Source organism: Haliotis rubra, unplaced genomic scaffold, assembly GCF_003918875.1.
Source record: "Haliotis rubra isolate DU_JTF1 unplaced genomic scaffold, ASM391887v1 Scf1458, whole genome shotgun sequence".
In the NCBI taxonomy this organism is placed as follows: domain Eukaryota; kingdom Metazoa; phylum Mollusca; class Gastropoda; order Lepetellida; family Haliotidae; genus Haliotis; species Haliotis rubra.
Genome location: NW_025765401.1, coordinates 103,891 through 121,285, shown reverse-complemented (window position 1 = coordinate 121,285; position 17,395 = coordinate 103,891). Strand labels below are relative to the sequence as shown.

At 41.9% G+C, this 17,395-nt stretch overlaps 1 protein-coding gene across 1 annotated transcript; it reads left to right on the top strand.

Moving 5' to 3' along the window:
• Positions 1–14,430: 14,430 nt before the first annotated feature.
• Positions 14,431–17,061, top strand: LOC124269585 (outer dense fiber protein 3-like). The gene is made up of 5 exons (XM_046704610.1): positions 14,431–14,640; positions 15,183–15,372; positions 15,819–15,943; positions 16,318–16,458; positions 16,967–17,061. The coding sequence occupies exons 1-5, from the start codon at positions 14,431–14,433 to the stop codon at positions 17,057–17,059; spliced, it is 759 nt and encodes a 252-aa protein (XP_046560566.1). The 3' UTR covers positions 17,060–17,061.
• The last annotated feature ends 334 nt before the right edge of the window (positions 17,062–17,395 follow it).

Here is a 17,395-nt window from a genome sequence, read left to right as displayed (position 1 = left end):
GAGTGAGTGAGTAAACCAGCTCCCCTCCCGGATCGAAAATTTCTGGCTGCAGATCTTGACTCGGCAACGCCAGACCAGGCAGACCGTCTCTGCCACAGCTCGATCTGTGTGTGTGCCTGATCAGCTTATTGGCAATTTTGATACAACCCACACTGTTGCAACATTGATCTTATATCCGAACAGGACTCGTTGAGGGCGCAGCCATTTTGGTTGATGCAAAACCGAAACCGCTTTTCATTCGGGTGACTTTTTAAAAACAATTGAAGTCCATCAAAATCCTCTGTAGGTACTTTATTTCGATTCATGTTTCGTATTAAATGTTATCTTCGTTTTATATGGGATTTGTAAGGTGTAAAGGTACAGATTGTGTGATAATGAGGGTTGTCGCATTTTGCTGTTTCTCTTGATCAACATACATAGCATTCACTGACATGAACGCGTATCTTAGCTACTGTTTCTCTTGCTTATCATTGAACAACGTGAACAACATTTCGCAAATTCAGAAACTTATCTTTGGCACAAGTCATCACCAAAGTATTTACAATGTCTGTGTGACACAACACACTTTGTTATCGCGCAAGTAAACATTGGCTTCAAGTAACGTACGATATTTATGAACATGTGATCCGACGAAATTGAAATTTTACTTGCGCTTGGATCAATTATTGTTTTGTCAAACCTGAAGTTAAATTGTAAAAATATATTCCTTCATTATTTCGAATGTAAAGTGTCACAAACAATCAGATATATAATACATCAATCAATTTCTTTATGTGTGTTTCTTTAACTCAAGCCTCTAGTGCCACCTCGTTTGCGGAGCTTTTAACAAAACTCCAGAAAGGGCGTTGGACAACAGAAATGGGTTTCACATATTTCTGTCATGTGGTGAATCAAGCCCGAGTATTTAGCATGAGGAGCCAACGCGTTCACCGCTAGGCTACCACTGAACCCCTTGTTTGGAAGGTACTGAAAGGCTAGAATAGACTAAATGATCATTATTTGATCTTTTAGTGAAGTTTTTGTCAAGTTTTTCTCTTTTTAATTCTGTTGAAGCAGACATAAATGTCCAATATGGAACAAGTTTTTATGGATAACAACTTCTTTATTTCGTGAGTGCGACGTTTCGATACAGATTCTTGTACCGTTGTCAAGCAAAGAGTGATACATGAAGTGGAGGAGCTCTTGCTTGACAACGGTACAAAATCTGTATCGAAACGTCGCACTCACGAAATAAAAAGTTGTTATCCATAAAACTTTGTTCCATATTGTACGTCTCAACTTCTAAAATGCCACTCAAACAAGTTATAAATGTCCAGTCTGACTTGGACATATTCAGGATTTTTCTATTCTGATCGAAGCTGTGGGGTAGCCTAGTGGTTAAAGCGTTCGCTCTCCACGCCGAAGACCCGAGATCGATTTCCCACATGGGTACAATGTGTGAAGCCCATTTCTGGAGTCCCCAGTTGTGACATTGCTGGAATATTGCTAAAGGCGGCGTAAAACCAAACTCACTCACTGTTTTCTGATCAAGATGTGTATTTCGCCTCTATTCCCTGGCAGCAGTAGTGGTTATGTCCCCTGATTATAAAACTGTTGGACTATTCCTTGTATTTTAATTATTCTTTCTTCTCAATTGTGAAGCAGCAATTGTGCAGACAATAATGATCTGCTCAATAAATACCGCTAGAAGTCCGTGTGCGTGTGTACATATTTGTAATTGAAATTGAAGTAGATGTACTTATTATTACCTTGCCTAAATGCTTTGTCTCTACTTTTATTACCTTGCCTTCCGGCTTGCAAATAAATGTATGGAATTCACCCTAACCCATAATTCCATGTAGACATATTAACATCAGACAAGAAAGACCAAAATAATGATCATATATCATCTGGATCGATAAACTTATAAGCATAAGAAATAGATTATTTTGCGTTTCCGCACGCTCACTGAAGAACAACGGCCTTGAAGAGTACGGAAGTTCACGAAGAGTGGTATCAGGCCTACCAAAGAAAACTTTCCCACTGTGCAGAAAAACGCAGAAAAGCCCACATTAATCGTGGAAATAGCAACATAAACATAATACCTCGTTACTGAAACTGTGAAAACGGCAACGAAAACTATGAAACTGCAACATTTTTATATCAGCGAACTTTGACCTCTACTGCGCATGCGCATTACGATCCGGGCTTCTTTCCAATTTCCGAGCATCCGTGAATCGCCTCGCGTAGAAAAAGTATTAAATATGTCGAAATAATTGCTGTCAATCGTTTCATACGAATGGAAAGTAAACTAAACAAGTGTGCACACAAGTATCATGATGATAAATGCCAAATAACACAACAGAAATACTTAAAAAGGAATGTAACTTTTGTCCAAGCTGGAAAATGTCAACATGCGGTCGAGACTTCCTCTTCCATGTGCGCATGCGCAAAATCGAAGTTGCGGGCTCCTCGTTTTATGATGCAGTGTTAGCGATTTAAAGTTGCCGTTTTACTGTTTCAGTAGCGAGGTATTATGTTTATGTTGCTATTTTCTACGATAAATGTGGGCTTTTCTGCGTTTTTCTGCACAATGGGAAAGTTTTTTTGGTAGGCCTGGGTATAATGATTGCAAATGCACATCGAATACTAGTGAGTGACTGAGTGATTAAGGTTTTGCCCCCGCCTAAATATTTCAGCAATAAGAATGGGACACCAGAAATCGAACCCGGGTCTTCGGTAATCGTTTTGATAATCATCATACATAGGGTATAAACAGCAATGGTGGATTTCAAATATCTGCCAGTCGGTCCGTGTCTGGTCTCCCTTCCATAACAGTATTGTAAAGGGTACATGGGTAATGCAGGGCTGAATGGCTGTGTATTGACGCCGAAATACGTTAATTCCTTTATGTTGCACCACTCTTCTGTGTGCGTGCATCTGTAAATGAGGGACCGCCTCTGTGGTGTAGTGGTTAGAGCGTCCGCCCGGAGAGCGGAAGGTCGAGGGTTCGATCCCCGGTCGCGTCATACCACAAGACGTTAAAATATGGTACTTGTTGGTCCCTGCCTGGCGCTCGGCATTAATGGGTGCAACAAGGGCTGGTCGGCTCGGAGTCAGTATAATGTGTCTGAGTGGGGTATTCATGCTTCACTGCAGCATGGTATCTCAGTGGGCTAGCACTATAAAACCAGCTTAAGTCTGGGCTAGTACAAGCAGCCGCACATACACATACACACGCATGCACGTCGTCATATGAGCGAAATATTCTCAAGCACGACGTAAAACCCGATTTCACCTCTCCTCACCTCTGTAAGCCAGGCATGTTAGAATGACATGTTAAGTTAGATATAAAACTTTAGTTGGGAATTTACACCCCTCGTCTCGTTTGTTTGTTTGTTGTTTAAGGTCACACTCAGCAGTATTCCAACTATATGGCGGCGGTATTTAAACAATTGAGTCTAGACCAGATCAATCCACTGACCAACAATAGTCAGCGAGCATGACCCAATCCTGTCAGTTGCCTCTTACGACAAGTCACCTCTCACGGCAAGTTCTAACCCTTCACGGGTACCATCGTCTCGTTGTTGAAATGCATCTTCAGTTTTTTCAATAATTTACGTGTATTACATTTGTGTCAGTCGTTGCGCAGAAATAAATTAGATTCCAAGCGAAGGTCCTTGATTCGACACGAATGTAGTGGAAAGAACTGCTATGGAACTAAGAATATGAGCAAGAAAGAACGATTTGTAATAGTTTTGCTCATTTCCTAAATTATGCAGTTTCTGTGGTCTAAAGGGAAATATATATTTTTTTATCTCGTCCTTTTGGTAACCGATTTGTATTATTGAGAGCATATACAGTACAGATATTGGGTAACAAAACCTTTAAAGCTCTTCGGACATGCAAGTCAAAACATTCATTACACAACAGTCTCGTTTCCTGTTGACTGGGTTCCGTCCTATTGCGCAACTAAGTACAATAACCAGTCCAGAATTTTGAGACCAATTCTTTTAACTGGATACATAAATACTCATCAGTATTATTTGATACATCTAAGCACTTGTATATTGCAACACTAGGCTCCTTCTAATCCTTGCAAACACGTCGTGCAGCGTGCTCTGACAAACGGAAACATGGAAACCGTGGACATCTCAAAACGACGCTCTGCCGCTAGAAAAGTTTGGCAATCTGGTACGGAGTTGATATTATATCAATCACATTGTGCGTTACAGAACTACCCTGAATAAGCGCAAAAGCCACATAGCCAGTAACCCAGTCAGCCAGATGCATTGTGAACCATTTTACGACCTCATTAAACAAGTGCAGTCTGTGGCGTCTTAGTTTAGGTCATGCAGCCTACACATCGCCATATAATATAGAAATACGATGTTATTAAAGTTTAAAATTAAATTTTATTGTAAATACCATTTTCGTATGAAAAGGGAATTGGAATTCAGTGTAACCATAGTTGTTTGTGATGTCTATTTTCTCTTTCACACGAGAAAATTCGGTAGATCATTGTCTGAGACTCAGGTTTCGGTTTGACATCAGTTGAATACTGGTATACCGCGGTGCTACAGTCATTAAGGAACAGGGTCATTTATTTGAACGTCTGTTTGAAGCTCAGTATGTCAATCACAGGGTTGTCAGATTCCGACACGACTTTTTACAGACTGCCCTCATACAGCTGTTGAGTGCGACGTTAAACAACAATCAAACGAAATTCTGCATTCTCAGTCATCAGACAACCCAATATTGAACAAGGACGAGCAGTGCTGTAAACTGTGCCCCGTCTCGCATTTCGCGCGCAAAGGGAGGCGGGGACCAGCTTAAGCAGTGCCTCGTCGCTTTCTTTGAACAAAACACGTGTCGTCACAATAATGATAGCGTCACAGTCACGATGACGTCACTGTTGGACAGTAACATAGTCATGACGTCACAACATGAAGGCGGAACTGCGTATCACGTGACGTTATTGTTGTCTACCTGCCTGGATACACAGTCGCATTCAACTCTCTCCGGCTGTTTTGTCAGTCTGTATTTCCCCACGATGCCACGACAGACTGTACAGGTCGTGCTTCAGCTCTACAACCTGCCTCCAGAGATAGAGGCCCTGATTAGAGCCGATAGTTGTGTTAAAATCGCAGTTTTGGGTTCGATACCCGAACTTGGCTCATGGAACATCCCTCAGGTGCTGACTGCTGGGCCGTCGGAGACAGAACAGGACGCGTGGAAGGTGAAGAGTTATCTGCCCATATCGACCACTTCCAAATGGCCCGTGGCAACGCATTGTGCACATGTTTTGTATTGGGGCCTTGCAAGTAACCGACAGTGAGTTATTAGCAAGAACCTTTTTTGTGAGTGAGTGAGTTTAGTTTTAGCGCCGCACTCAGCAATATTCCAGCTATATGGGGGCGGTCTGTAAATAATCGAGTCTGGACCAGACAATCCAGTGATCAACAGCATGAGCATCGATCTGCGCAATTGGGAACCGATGACATTTGTCAATCAAGCCAGCGAGCCTGACCACCCGATCCCGTTAGTCGCCTTTTACGACAAGCATTGGTTGCTGGAGACCAATATTCTAACCCGGACCTTCACGAGATACGAACCTTTTGAACTCATTGCAAGTACATGTGATTTGTTACAGTGTATATTGTGATCAGCTGGGTATACTATGTCAACTCCGCTTCTCTGCTGCATGTCGTACAATAATTTCCTCATTGAGGATTTTAACCCCCCAGTTCGATGTCAGTTGTGTGTTCCCGTCGCAAGAACACGTTAATGCAGCATTAAATCGCTACATTGTTCACACGACCCGAGTATGGACACAAGTTTGATTTCCTTTTCCCTCCATGTATAATTATCTTGTGCAGTTTGTCTCTACCTGATATCTCAAGAGGTCAGCTCGACTTTATCTCATATGATAAATTACAATAACCAGTCCAAAATCTGGTTATTGCACGGACACATCAATTCTTACCGAAAATTAATTCTGACTGCATTATGTTTTTTTTAATTATTTTGTGCAGGACTGGTCTGGTCTTCTTCAGCGGCACTATATGGAGGTCCATTGTGGTTTTAGACATTCTCAGTTCATCTCCCGCATATCCCGAGCAGATATTCACACCCACTATCAGTGTCAGCTAATAGAGGTGTCGGCTGTGGCTGGTTCTTGGGGTCATGGGACGGGGATGACGGGTGACGACGTCTGGGGTGGGATGGGGTGGGGGGTGGTGGGAAAGACGGGTGACTGGGTGTGGGGTGGGGGATGACGGGTGACAGGGTGTGAGATGGGAATGACGTGTGACTGGGTGTGGGGTGGGGATGACGGGTGACAGGGGTGTGAGATGGGAATGACGTGATGACAGGGTGTGGGAAGCGGGTGACGGGGTGTGGGGTGGAAAGACGGGTGACAGGGTGTGGGAAGACGGGTGACAGGGTGTGGGATGGGGATGACAGGTGACAGGGATGGAAAGACGGGTGACTGGGTGTGGGGTGGGGGGTGACGGGTGACAGGGGTGTGAAATGGGAATGACATGTGACGGGGTGTGGGAAGACGGGTGACGGGGTGTGGGATGGGGATGACGGGTGACAGGGATGGAAAGACGGGTGACTGGGTGTGGGGTGGGGGATGACGGGTGACAGGGGTGGAAAAGACAGGGGAGTGGGATGGGGATGACGGGTGAAGGGGTGTGAGATGGGAATGACGTGTGACAGGGGTGTGGGAAGACGGGTGACAGGGTGTGGGATGGGAATGACGTGTGACAGGGTGAAGGAAGACAGGTGACAGGGTCTGGGAAGACAGGTGACGGGGTCTGGGGTGGGATGGGGGTGACAGGGTGTGGGATGGAAAGACAGGTGACGGGGTGTGGGAAAACGGGGTGTGGGATGATGGGGATGACGGGTGAGTGGTGTGTGGGTGGTATGGGGGATAACGGGTGACGGGGTGTGTGAGGTGGGATGGGGATGATGGGTAACATGGAAGTGGAAAGACAGGTGACAGGGGTGTGGATGACGGGTGACAGGGGATGAGTGTGGGTGGGATGGGGATGACGGGTGACAGGGAGTGGGGAAGACGGGTGACAGGGTAGATGACGGGTGGGATGGGATGACGGGATGACAGGGGGGGAGGGTGGGATGGGGATGATGACAGGTGACAGGGGTGTGGGATGAGGGATGACAGGTGACGGGTAGTCAGGAAGACAGGTGACAGGGGTGGGTGGGAGTGGGGGTGGGGATGACAGGATGACAGGGTGTGTAGGAGGGATGGGGATGACAGGTGACAGGGTGTGGGCAGGATGGGGATGACAGGTAACAGGAAGTGGAAAAGACAGGTGACAGGGTGTGGGATGACAGGTGACAGGGGTATGGGATGGATGTGACAGGGGTGTGGGAAGACAGGTGACAGGGGTGTGGGATAGGAGAATGACAGGGTGTGTGGGATGACAGGTAACAGGAAGTGGAAAGACAGGTGACAGGGTGTGGGATGACGGGTGACAGGGTGTGGGATGGGAGGTGACGTGGTCTAGGATGGGGATGACAGGTGACAGGGGTGTGGGATGGGAGTGACAGGGGTGTGGGATGACAGGTGACAGGTTGGGGATGGGAATGACAGGTGACAGGGTGTGGGATGGGGACGACAGGTGACAGGATGTGGGGTGGTAGGGACAGACAGATAATTTATTTGAGTCTCACCTCAACATCATACATATGTACATAGAAGAGAATAATAAAACGTTGAGCCAATCTTTACAGACTTATGAGAGACTATATCATATAAAATACAAAACTAAAAGAATATAGGATATATAATACATATTTACAGTACGAAGTTAAGAATATAAAAGGGCATGTCGACGCCGAATGATAAGAAAGCAGGTTTTGGTTGTATTAAAAGACACCTGTGGATTGGACAGTAAAAATCGGATCTTATCAAAGTCACTAAAAGACAAACAGCTCACAGTAAGCTGTTCACATTTACTAAAAAGGACACCTCTTTCAAAAGAATAAAGTGGACAGTGCAGTAAAACATGACATTCATCTTCAATAAAATCATTACAGTAAAAACATGTTCTTTCCTTTAGAGGAGTACAATTATAACGTCCAGTTTCAACTCTTAGAGGAGCAATACCACATCTAAAAAGTGCTAAAGCACGTCTATAAGAGCGAGGCATGTGGCTAAATAAATAAAATTCAGGATGATATTCATCCTTAAAGTCTGTGTAGTGTTCACATATAGCAATGAAACATTTTAGAATAAAATCTATAAAATCTATTCTTTAGTTTATTCTTATTCTGTCTTAATGTCAACAGGTTATGAGTACATGGTACTGAAAGGTAGTCACAGAAATGAGATTATCCTTACTGAAGGCTTGGTACTTGTTTCCAAATGCTGAACAACAGTTTTGTGTTTTTTAGTGTTTCACAGCACAGTTAAGTATAGTGGAAACTAATAATCACGTTCACACTGAGTTACTACAATCTACACACACTAGTTATACGCAGGTGACCCCTTGAAGATCTGGGTTACATTGGTCTTCAGAAACCCCCAGCCAGCTGACTTATTGCCATGATATAAATTTTCTTGACAAACAAAATCACTGTCAATAAAAAGATTACACGATATATATCAGTCTGTTAACATTTGTTTTGTGACTGTAGCAAATTCATTTGACGAACTCTTGGTAGGACCCGTGAAGATCCGGGTTAGCACTGGCCTTCAGTAACCCATGCTTGTCGTAAGAGGCGACTAACGGGATCGGGTGGTCAGGCTCGCTGACTTGGTTGACACATGTCATTGTATCCCAGTTGCGTAGATCGATGCTCATGCTGTTAATCACTAGATTGTCTGGTCCGCATTCGCTTGCTCACAGAGCGTCGCAATATAGCTTGAATATTGCTGAGTGCAGCGTTAAACATCAAATAAACCCTTAGGGGAGGCGTGTCTCCTCAAACGTCCTGCATTTAGGGAGCTCGGCGAAAAAGGGTTATGTCCCAAATGCGTGTGTGAATAATGCCACTTTGAACAGGGCCTAGATTTTCGAAGCTCCCTTAGCGCTAAGATAGTCGTAAGTGTATGTTAATGTATGGCACTTACGACTATCTTAGCGTTAAGACAGCTTCGAAAATCTAGGCCCAGTATTCCAGGAATGTCCTGACCTTAATGTGGGAAGTGATGACTGCGGTTAAACCCTACATCATGGGTGCTGTCAAACCTATAAACATATTCGGGCTGAGAAAACCATAATATTCCGGTATGTCCTGGTACATTGTCTTCCCTGAATGTTGTTCTGTCTCTTTTCTATTGCGGAAATCCATAAGCGACCATAAGACGAATCATACATTATACGTTTAGAATTGCCATATTCAAGGCAGCTGAACACTTATGGAAGAACGTATGCTCGGATAAAGTGGCACATCTGCTTGAAAGATAGTTTCCATTGTATAATCAGTCCTTACTGAACATTAAGCGAAGCAAACGAGACACGAGAATTGGGGCATTATTCAACGGGGAGAGTGTGAATGTGCGCTTACGTCACAACAACAACAAACAAACAACAACAACAACAAAACAACCCACGAAACCCAAACCCCCAGATAGTCAAGACTTATTAGTAGGGCTGCGCAATATAACCGCTTTACCGGTATTTACCGGTTCAGACATGAAAACGATACGTATTGCGATACACTGATCGAAAACCGGTATTTTGACTTGCATTCGGAAAACTTCGTAACACTCGGAAATCTTCGGATATTTCCGCTTTTTAAATTGTTCTTTTCCTTGTTTCATTAGTGCCAAATATTACTTACATTTTTATTTTGTCATGATTAAACGTTTTTATTAAAGGTTAATCAATCATAGTGATTTTGTTGTGTTTTTCTTTATAATCAAGCATTAACTCGATTATAAGTAGTTTTTGTTTAGAAACATAATTCTTGCAATATTTTGCAATACATATCGCAATATATGCTTTCGCATCGCAATATATCACAATATGAAAATTCTCTGCAACACCCACCTCTACTTATTAGCTTGGTAAGGTACATGTATTCGGATACAACCCCTAAACACAAGTCCTGCAGTTAAGTGGGTAGGCTATAGTTTGTAGTGTTCGCTTCGTCACACCTTAGTCGATTATGTACTTAACGGAAACTGATTAGCACTGGTAGGGTGAGAGCAGACCCACCTTCATATTAGGGGATCCACGATCACTGAAACTTTATTACCTAAAGAGAAATATAACACAAGGCGGTTCTAGGGAATTTGTGTAATTGCAACCTACCGTTTGTCCATGTACATTATAGTGTTTGATCACTTTCTGTACGCCTACACAAATTCCTGAGTTTGAACGCACACCGTGGAACACACTAGCAAGCAAACAAGCTATTAACGCCAATCTAAGACAATGCCACTTTGGTAATTACATCCCCGCGAAGATCGGGATGAGAACTGATCTTCAGTATATCTTGCTGTTCGTAAGGTGGTCGGATGGTCAGGCTTACTGACCACTGACCATTTCTTTATTATTATCGTATCCCAGAATCGATACTTTAGATCGATGCTCACAAAGTCAATCAAAGCCCACAAAGCCCAGAATCGATACTTTACATATCCCCAGCAAATAGCTGGGTTTTTGCTCAATGCGCTGTTAAACAACGTCATGGATGATTTATTAAAGTTCCTACAAGAAAAACGGAAACATTGTGTAAATACATCGACTATAGGCCTACATTTTGATGCATAAAACAATGGTTGTCGGTAATAAATTTTACCTGTAATGTTCCAATATCAGAACGTTGTCAGAATATTTTCGCCACTCACTGACACACCGCACAAGCACTAAGTCTTGCTTAACATATATAGTAATAATATCATAATATAATTTATCTATGAATGTATAATTATAATTAGATCGAAATATAATTATATTAACCCATGTGTCAGATGTGAGTTGTCTTTCATGGTACGCATTCCTGGCTCACAAACATCATTTCAAATATAGAAGTCAGTTGAAAAGGACCAATATTTATGGACTGACAACTTCTTATTGCACCGTTATCAAGCACCACGCGTCGCACCTATTACAACAAAGAAATTGTCTGTCAAAAAGAGTGTTCCTCTTCAACAACTGATGCTTTATAACGGTGTTAGCATCTACACCGAAACGTTGCATCTATTGCAATAAAGAAATTGTCTGTTCATAAAAAGTGTTCCTCTACAACAACTGATGCTCAATAACGATGTTAGCATCTACACCGAAACGTTGCATCTATTGCAATAAAGAAATTGTCTGTTCATAAAAAGTGTTCCTCTTCAACAACTGATGCTTAATAACGATGTTAGCATCTACACCGAAACGTTGCATCTATTGCAATAAAGTCATTCTTCATAAAAAGTGTTCCTCTACAACAACTGATGCTTAATAACGATGTTAGCATCTACACCGAAACGTTGCATCTATTGCAATAAAGACATTCTTCATAAAAAGTGTTCCTCTACAACAACTGATGCTCAATAACGATGTTAGCATCTACACCGAAACGTTGCATCTATTGCAATAAAGAAATTGTCTGTTCATAAAAAGTGTTCCTCTTCAACCATTGATGCATCGATGTTAGCATCTACACCGAAACGTTGCATCTATTGCAATAAAGTCATTCTTCATAAAAAGTGTTCCTCTACAACAACTGATGCTCAATAACGATGTTAGCATCTACACCGAAACGTTGCATCTATTGCAATAAAGACATTCTTCATAACAAGTGTTCCTCTACGACAACTGATGCTTAATAACGATGTTAGCATCTACACCGAAACGTTGCATCTATTGCAATTAAGACATTCTTCATAAAAAGTGTTCCTCTACAACAACTGATGCTCAATAACGATGTTAGCATCTACACCGAAACGTTGCATCTATTGCAATAAAGACATTCTTCATAAAAAGTGTTCCTCTTCAACAACTGATGCTCAATAACGATGTTAGCATCTACACCGAAACGTTGCATCTATTGCAATAAAGAAATTGTCTGTTCATAAAAGTGTTCCTCTTCAACCATTGATGCTTAATAACGATGTTAGCATCTACACCGAAACGTTGCATCTATTGCAATAAAGAAATTGTCTGTTCATAAAAAGTGTTCCTCTACAACAACTGATGCTTAATAACGATGTTAGCATCTACACCGAAACGTTGCATCTATTGCAATAAAGACATTCTTCATAAAAAGTGTTCCTCTACAACAACTGATGCTCAATAACGATGTTAGCATCTACACCGAAACGTTGCATCTATTGCAATAAAGACATTCTTCATAACAAGTGTTCCTCTACGACAACTGATGCTCAATAACGATGTTAGCATCTACACCGAAACGTTGCATCTATTGCAATAAAGACATTCTTCATAAAAAGTGTTCCTCTACAACAACTGATGCTCAATAACGATGTTAGCATCTACACCAAACGTTGCATCTATTGCAATAAAGATGTCTTCATATCTGTTCCTCTACAACAACTGATGCTCAATAACGATGTTAGCATCTACACCGAAACGTTGCATCTATTAAAGACTTCTTCATAAAAAGTGTTCCTCTACAACAACTGATGCTCAATAACGATGTTAGCATCTACACCGATACGTTGCATCTATTGCAATAAAGAAATTGTCTGTTCATAAAAAGTGTTCCTTTTCAACAACTGAAGCTTAATAACGATGTTAGCATCTACACCGAAACGTTGCATCTATTGCGATTAAGACATTATTCATAAAAAGTGTTCTTCTACAACAACTGATGCTCAATAACGATGTTAGCATCTACACCGAAACGTTGCATCTATTGCAATAAAGAAATTGTCTGTTCATAAAAAGTGTTCCTCTTCAACAACTGATGCTTAGTAACGGTGTTAGCATCTACACCGAAACGTTGCATCTATTGCAATAAAGACATTCTTCATAAAAAGTGTTCCTCTACAACAACTGATGCTCAATAACGATGTTAGCATCTACACCGAAACGTTGCATCTATTGCAATAAAGAAATTGTCTGTTCATAAAAAGTGTTCCTCTTCAACAACTGATGCTTAATAACGATGTTAGCATCTACACCGAAACGTTGCATCTACTGCAACAAAGAAGTTTTCTATCGATACAAACCAGTTCCTCTTCCTCATACCTGCTCCTGAATGCCACTTAGAGAAGTTTAGCCAGTTGTTAGTCGTGAGGTGAATCTGAGCGTCAGGGTTTCTGTTAAGCTGTTATCTAATAAGCTTCGCCGCTGTATGCTTGACGTAAACTGCTTACCTCATATGTAGGATTAATGATTCGTTAAGGCTTATGGATGAGTTGGTAAGGACACGGAATTACGTTGCCAGGGACGGCGCTGGAAGTTTTTGTCTGCGGACCGGTTGCTTTGAAGGTGATTAGGGAATTAACGGGTGACTATATATGCCGGGTTGAAGGTTCGTCAGAGCAAGATAAGTTGTCACTTACTTCACAAGTATTGCAAGGACAGTCGGGCAAAGGCACTGTTGAATACATCAAACTTGGTACGTTGTACATTTTAGCATACTTGAACCTCCCTAAAAAGGTTCGTTTACGTCAGTGTTGAGCCGTTGGCTGTTTGCCGTTGATCCGTTTGTATAACGTATATCGAGAAACGTTTTCTTAATGTGACAGCTTGCTAGACATTTGGAAATTATGGAAGGGTCTAGAATATGCCTAGAGTCGAGCTTCAATACATAAGCATATTTCATTTGTTTCATTAGATTTCTTATCTATGTTAGGTAATGAACACATACGTGTTTTGTGCAGATTGTATGAGTGGAGCTTGAGCAGTATGTGTTTCAGTGTAGAAGCGAGACTGGTTAATTTCTGGCGTTGACGTTTGAGTGTATATCTGCCGGTAGTTTTCAGACAAATAGCTAGCATGGCAGTCATGAAATTCATTCTGCATGATTTGTTGTTCATATGACAACCTACTCCGCAATATCTAATACCAAGTCAATGCTTCCTTCCAAAAATATACTCGCTTTTTAGTTCTCAGAAAAGCTTTTTTATGGTAGAGGTACAATTTACTTCTTTTTATTTGATTGACCTTTATAACGAAAATTTTACAATCAAAGTACCTCAATAGTTAGCACATCAGCAAATTGAACAACTGTACAATTAGTTTTTACAGTCAGCCATATAACCATGACGCTATCCAATTGCAAGTAATATTACTTCAAATACTGAATACTAAATATATGAAAAAACATAATTTGGTAAATATAATTGGCAATTTCAATTACACAGTCCCCAGGCTATTTATAATGTATGTTATAGTATTGATATCACAACGTCTTGGTCATTACATTAGCAATCATATTTAATCCAGACTTGCATTTCTTTTCCCTAAAATAATATATTTTCTTTGACTGTTTTGTTCATTAGATTCCATTACAATGGCGCACAACGTAACCAAACCCCGTGGAGCGATCGCTGCTATGTACACCAGCCCTGGCCCTGCCTATGGCCTTCCCAAACTGATCGGCCAGAATACCCACGATCCTCGCAGTTCTCACATCAAACAGCCTTCCTACTCTTTTGGCGTCCGTCACGGCAAGTTTTGGGATGACTGCAGCCCTGGCCCATGCTACTACCCAGACACCAAGGTAAGGATCCCATCTCAACCACCCAACACCAACCATCCACCACCCTCGTTCTTCCAGAAGTTTTCAAAGACAACCACATATATGTATTGCCATAAGACACAGTTACAGTAAAAGTAACAACCAAGAAAGATTAGTCCCACAGCATAAAAATATCCAAATATGGCTTTAAACTAAATGAACAAAATCAACAAACCAGCTTCAGAAAGTGTGTGGTTTTTCAAAGGATGTCTTGAAAGTTGAATTTGAACACCATATGTAACTTGAGACTTCACTCACCTGTGAAGATCCAGGTTAGAATTGGTCTTCAGCATCCCGTGCTTGTCGTAAGAGGCTACTAACGGGATCGGGTGGTCAGACTTGCTGACTTGGTTGACACATAGCATCGTATCCCAATTGCGTAGATCGATGCTAGTGATGTTGATCACTGGATTGTCTGGTCCAGACTTGATTATTTACAGACCGCCGCCATACAGCTTGAATATTGCTGAGTGCGTCGTAAAACTAAACTCACTCGCTCACTCACTAAATCTTCTCTCCCACAGGTCAACCGCGATGGTATGGATGGTACCCCCCATTACTCCCTATACGGTCGGCAGCAGGATGCCAAATCATTTAAGACTCCCGGGCCTGGTGTTTATAACCCTGAACAAGTCGGCCCCAGCGCCAAGTTCCGTCATCCACAGTACAGTTTTGGAATGAGACAGAGGTACAGAAGGACCGACAACAATCCAGGTGAGAGACACGGATGATTTTGATCAGAACAAGTAATAATGTTCGGAGTTGTGGAGTTTTCAACGGATACGGGTTTAAGGATACCGAATGTAACGAAATGTAGACATATTCTATATACATTAATGAATGAAAAGATTGTTTAATAGTTACCAATTACATTTTAAGATTGGATAGGGCTTTTTAACTGATATTATTTCCATGACCTTGAATCTGAATAGATCTTTAGTTCCATTACAAATGATTTGGCTGTCTTGGAGGAGACAATGATGTGTTAAAGCCTGGAGCATGCAATCCAGTGGCTGAAAGTGTGAACATATTTCATTGCCTCTCTATACCAGCCAGATGTGCTCATACGCCTTGCACAAGCAGAACTTTGTAGCAAATCTTCTCGCTTGTTAATATTTTTTTAATGTGATATTTGAAATTATTCAACTGTATATTTCCAGCTGCCAACAGCTACACGTTGCCCAATATGGTCGGCAAGACAGTTCAGAGTGGGAAGAAACAGGCAGCCTGCTACAGTCTCTCTGGGAGACAGACCATTGGAGGGTCTTCCGAGGATCTGGCCAGGGTACGCACACGCTTCCATTGTGGACTGAATTGTGTCTTTATGAACAAACGGCATATTGCAGGAATTATTGCCCTTTTGGTAGTTAGCCTTGGGGCCCATATCGCCCTAACATCGGGCATAGGTAACTCCTTTGGTGTAATCTGTGCACTTCTGAGTTATGTCAAGTCATAGCGAGTGGACTGTTACACGAGTTCGTTAGTATATAACTCATTCCCAGCTATAGAATGAAAAATAATATGCTTACCTTTGAGCATGAAAAATCCACTGTTAAGGTGTGGAATGTAAATGACATGAGCGTCACTCGACTCGGCAAAACACTTGTCGACTGATTACAGGTAGTATATTTACATGATGCTTATTGTGTTGCTCTTCAGGCCCCTGGACCAGGCACCTACAACACCACCGACCCCAGCACGTTCAAGAACAAGGCCCCTTTGTTCAGTATGACCAGCAGGAACATCATGCCAGGGGACACCACCAAGAAGCCAGGACCAGGAGCTCACTCACCACAGAAGGTAAGTGTTCATCTTCAACGTCATATAACGTATCTATCAGTGAAACATTGGTCCGGCATTCAGATTATGGGCAAAGAAAGATTAATAAACGATCTAACACCAGTATCAAATCCAAAGGTTGAAAAAAAGGCGAGCACTATTTGGCACAGGTTGCCATATAACATGAATGAAAATGTGGAGTGTGCATCTTATGGATCCATATCCTGACAAACCAGTCGTGTTGTTTTATTTGTAACCCCCCACTCAGCAATATCCCAGCTATAGGACCGCGGTCTCTTAACAATCAAGCCTTGAATCAACAACATGAGCATCGATCTTTGAAATTGGGAAAGATGTCTTGATGTAACCACGGAGGCGGTGTCAGTGACCCACCAGAATGCTTCCCAATTTCTGAACTCCAGTATTGTTTCAACAAGCCTCTTTTTTGAGGTCTTCCAGACAATATTTTAATGTTTCTTCTTCTTTCCTGTGAGTGGAAGATATATAACATGGAGTGTTTTCTTCCTAGGTGTGGATCCACAAGAAGAAGGAACCCGACTACTCCTTTGGAATCCGCCACAGCCAATACCTTACTCCACTCATCGTTGATGTTCAAGAATAGGTATCCACGGCAACCGACACAAGCAAATCTACATTGTTCAATGCAAACTACAAAGCATTCCACTTCAGGACAACTACCTTCCTCAATCACTATCTTTATATGGTACGGAGCAGCCATATACCATTGTTATGTATTATAGTTCAACGTGTCACGTTGTGTACATGTTGGAGAGACGTTGACAAAGCTGAGAGCATTGCTCAAGTCAGTTCCATTAGTACTGACATAAACGTGAATTCATATAAGGACTAACAGCTTCTACTAAGTTGTTTCGCAATTCTTTCGCGGTAGGAGACGAGACATAGGGGGACAACCTTCATCTGAAATTTTGCCGACCAT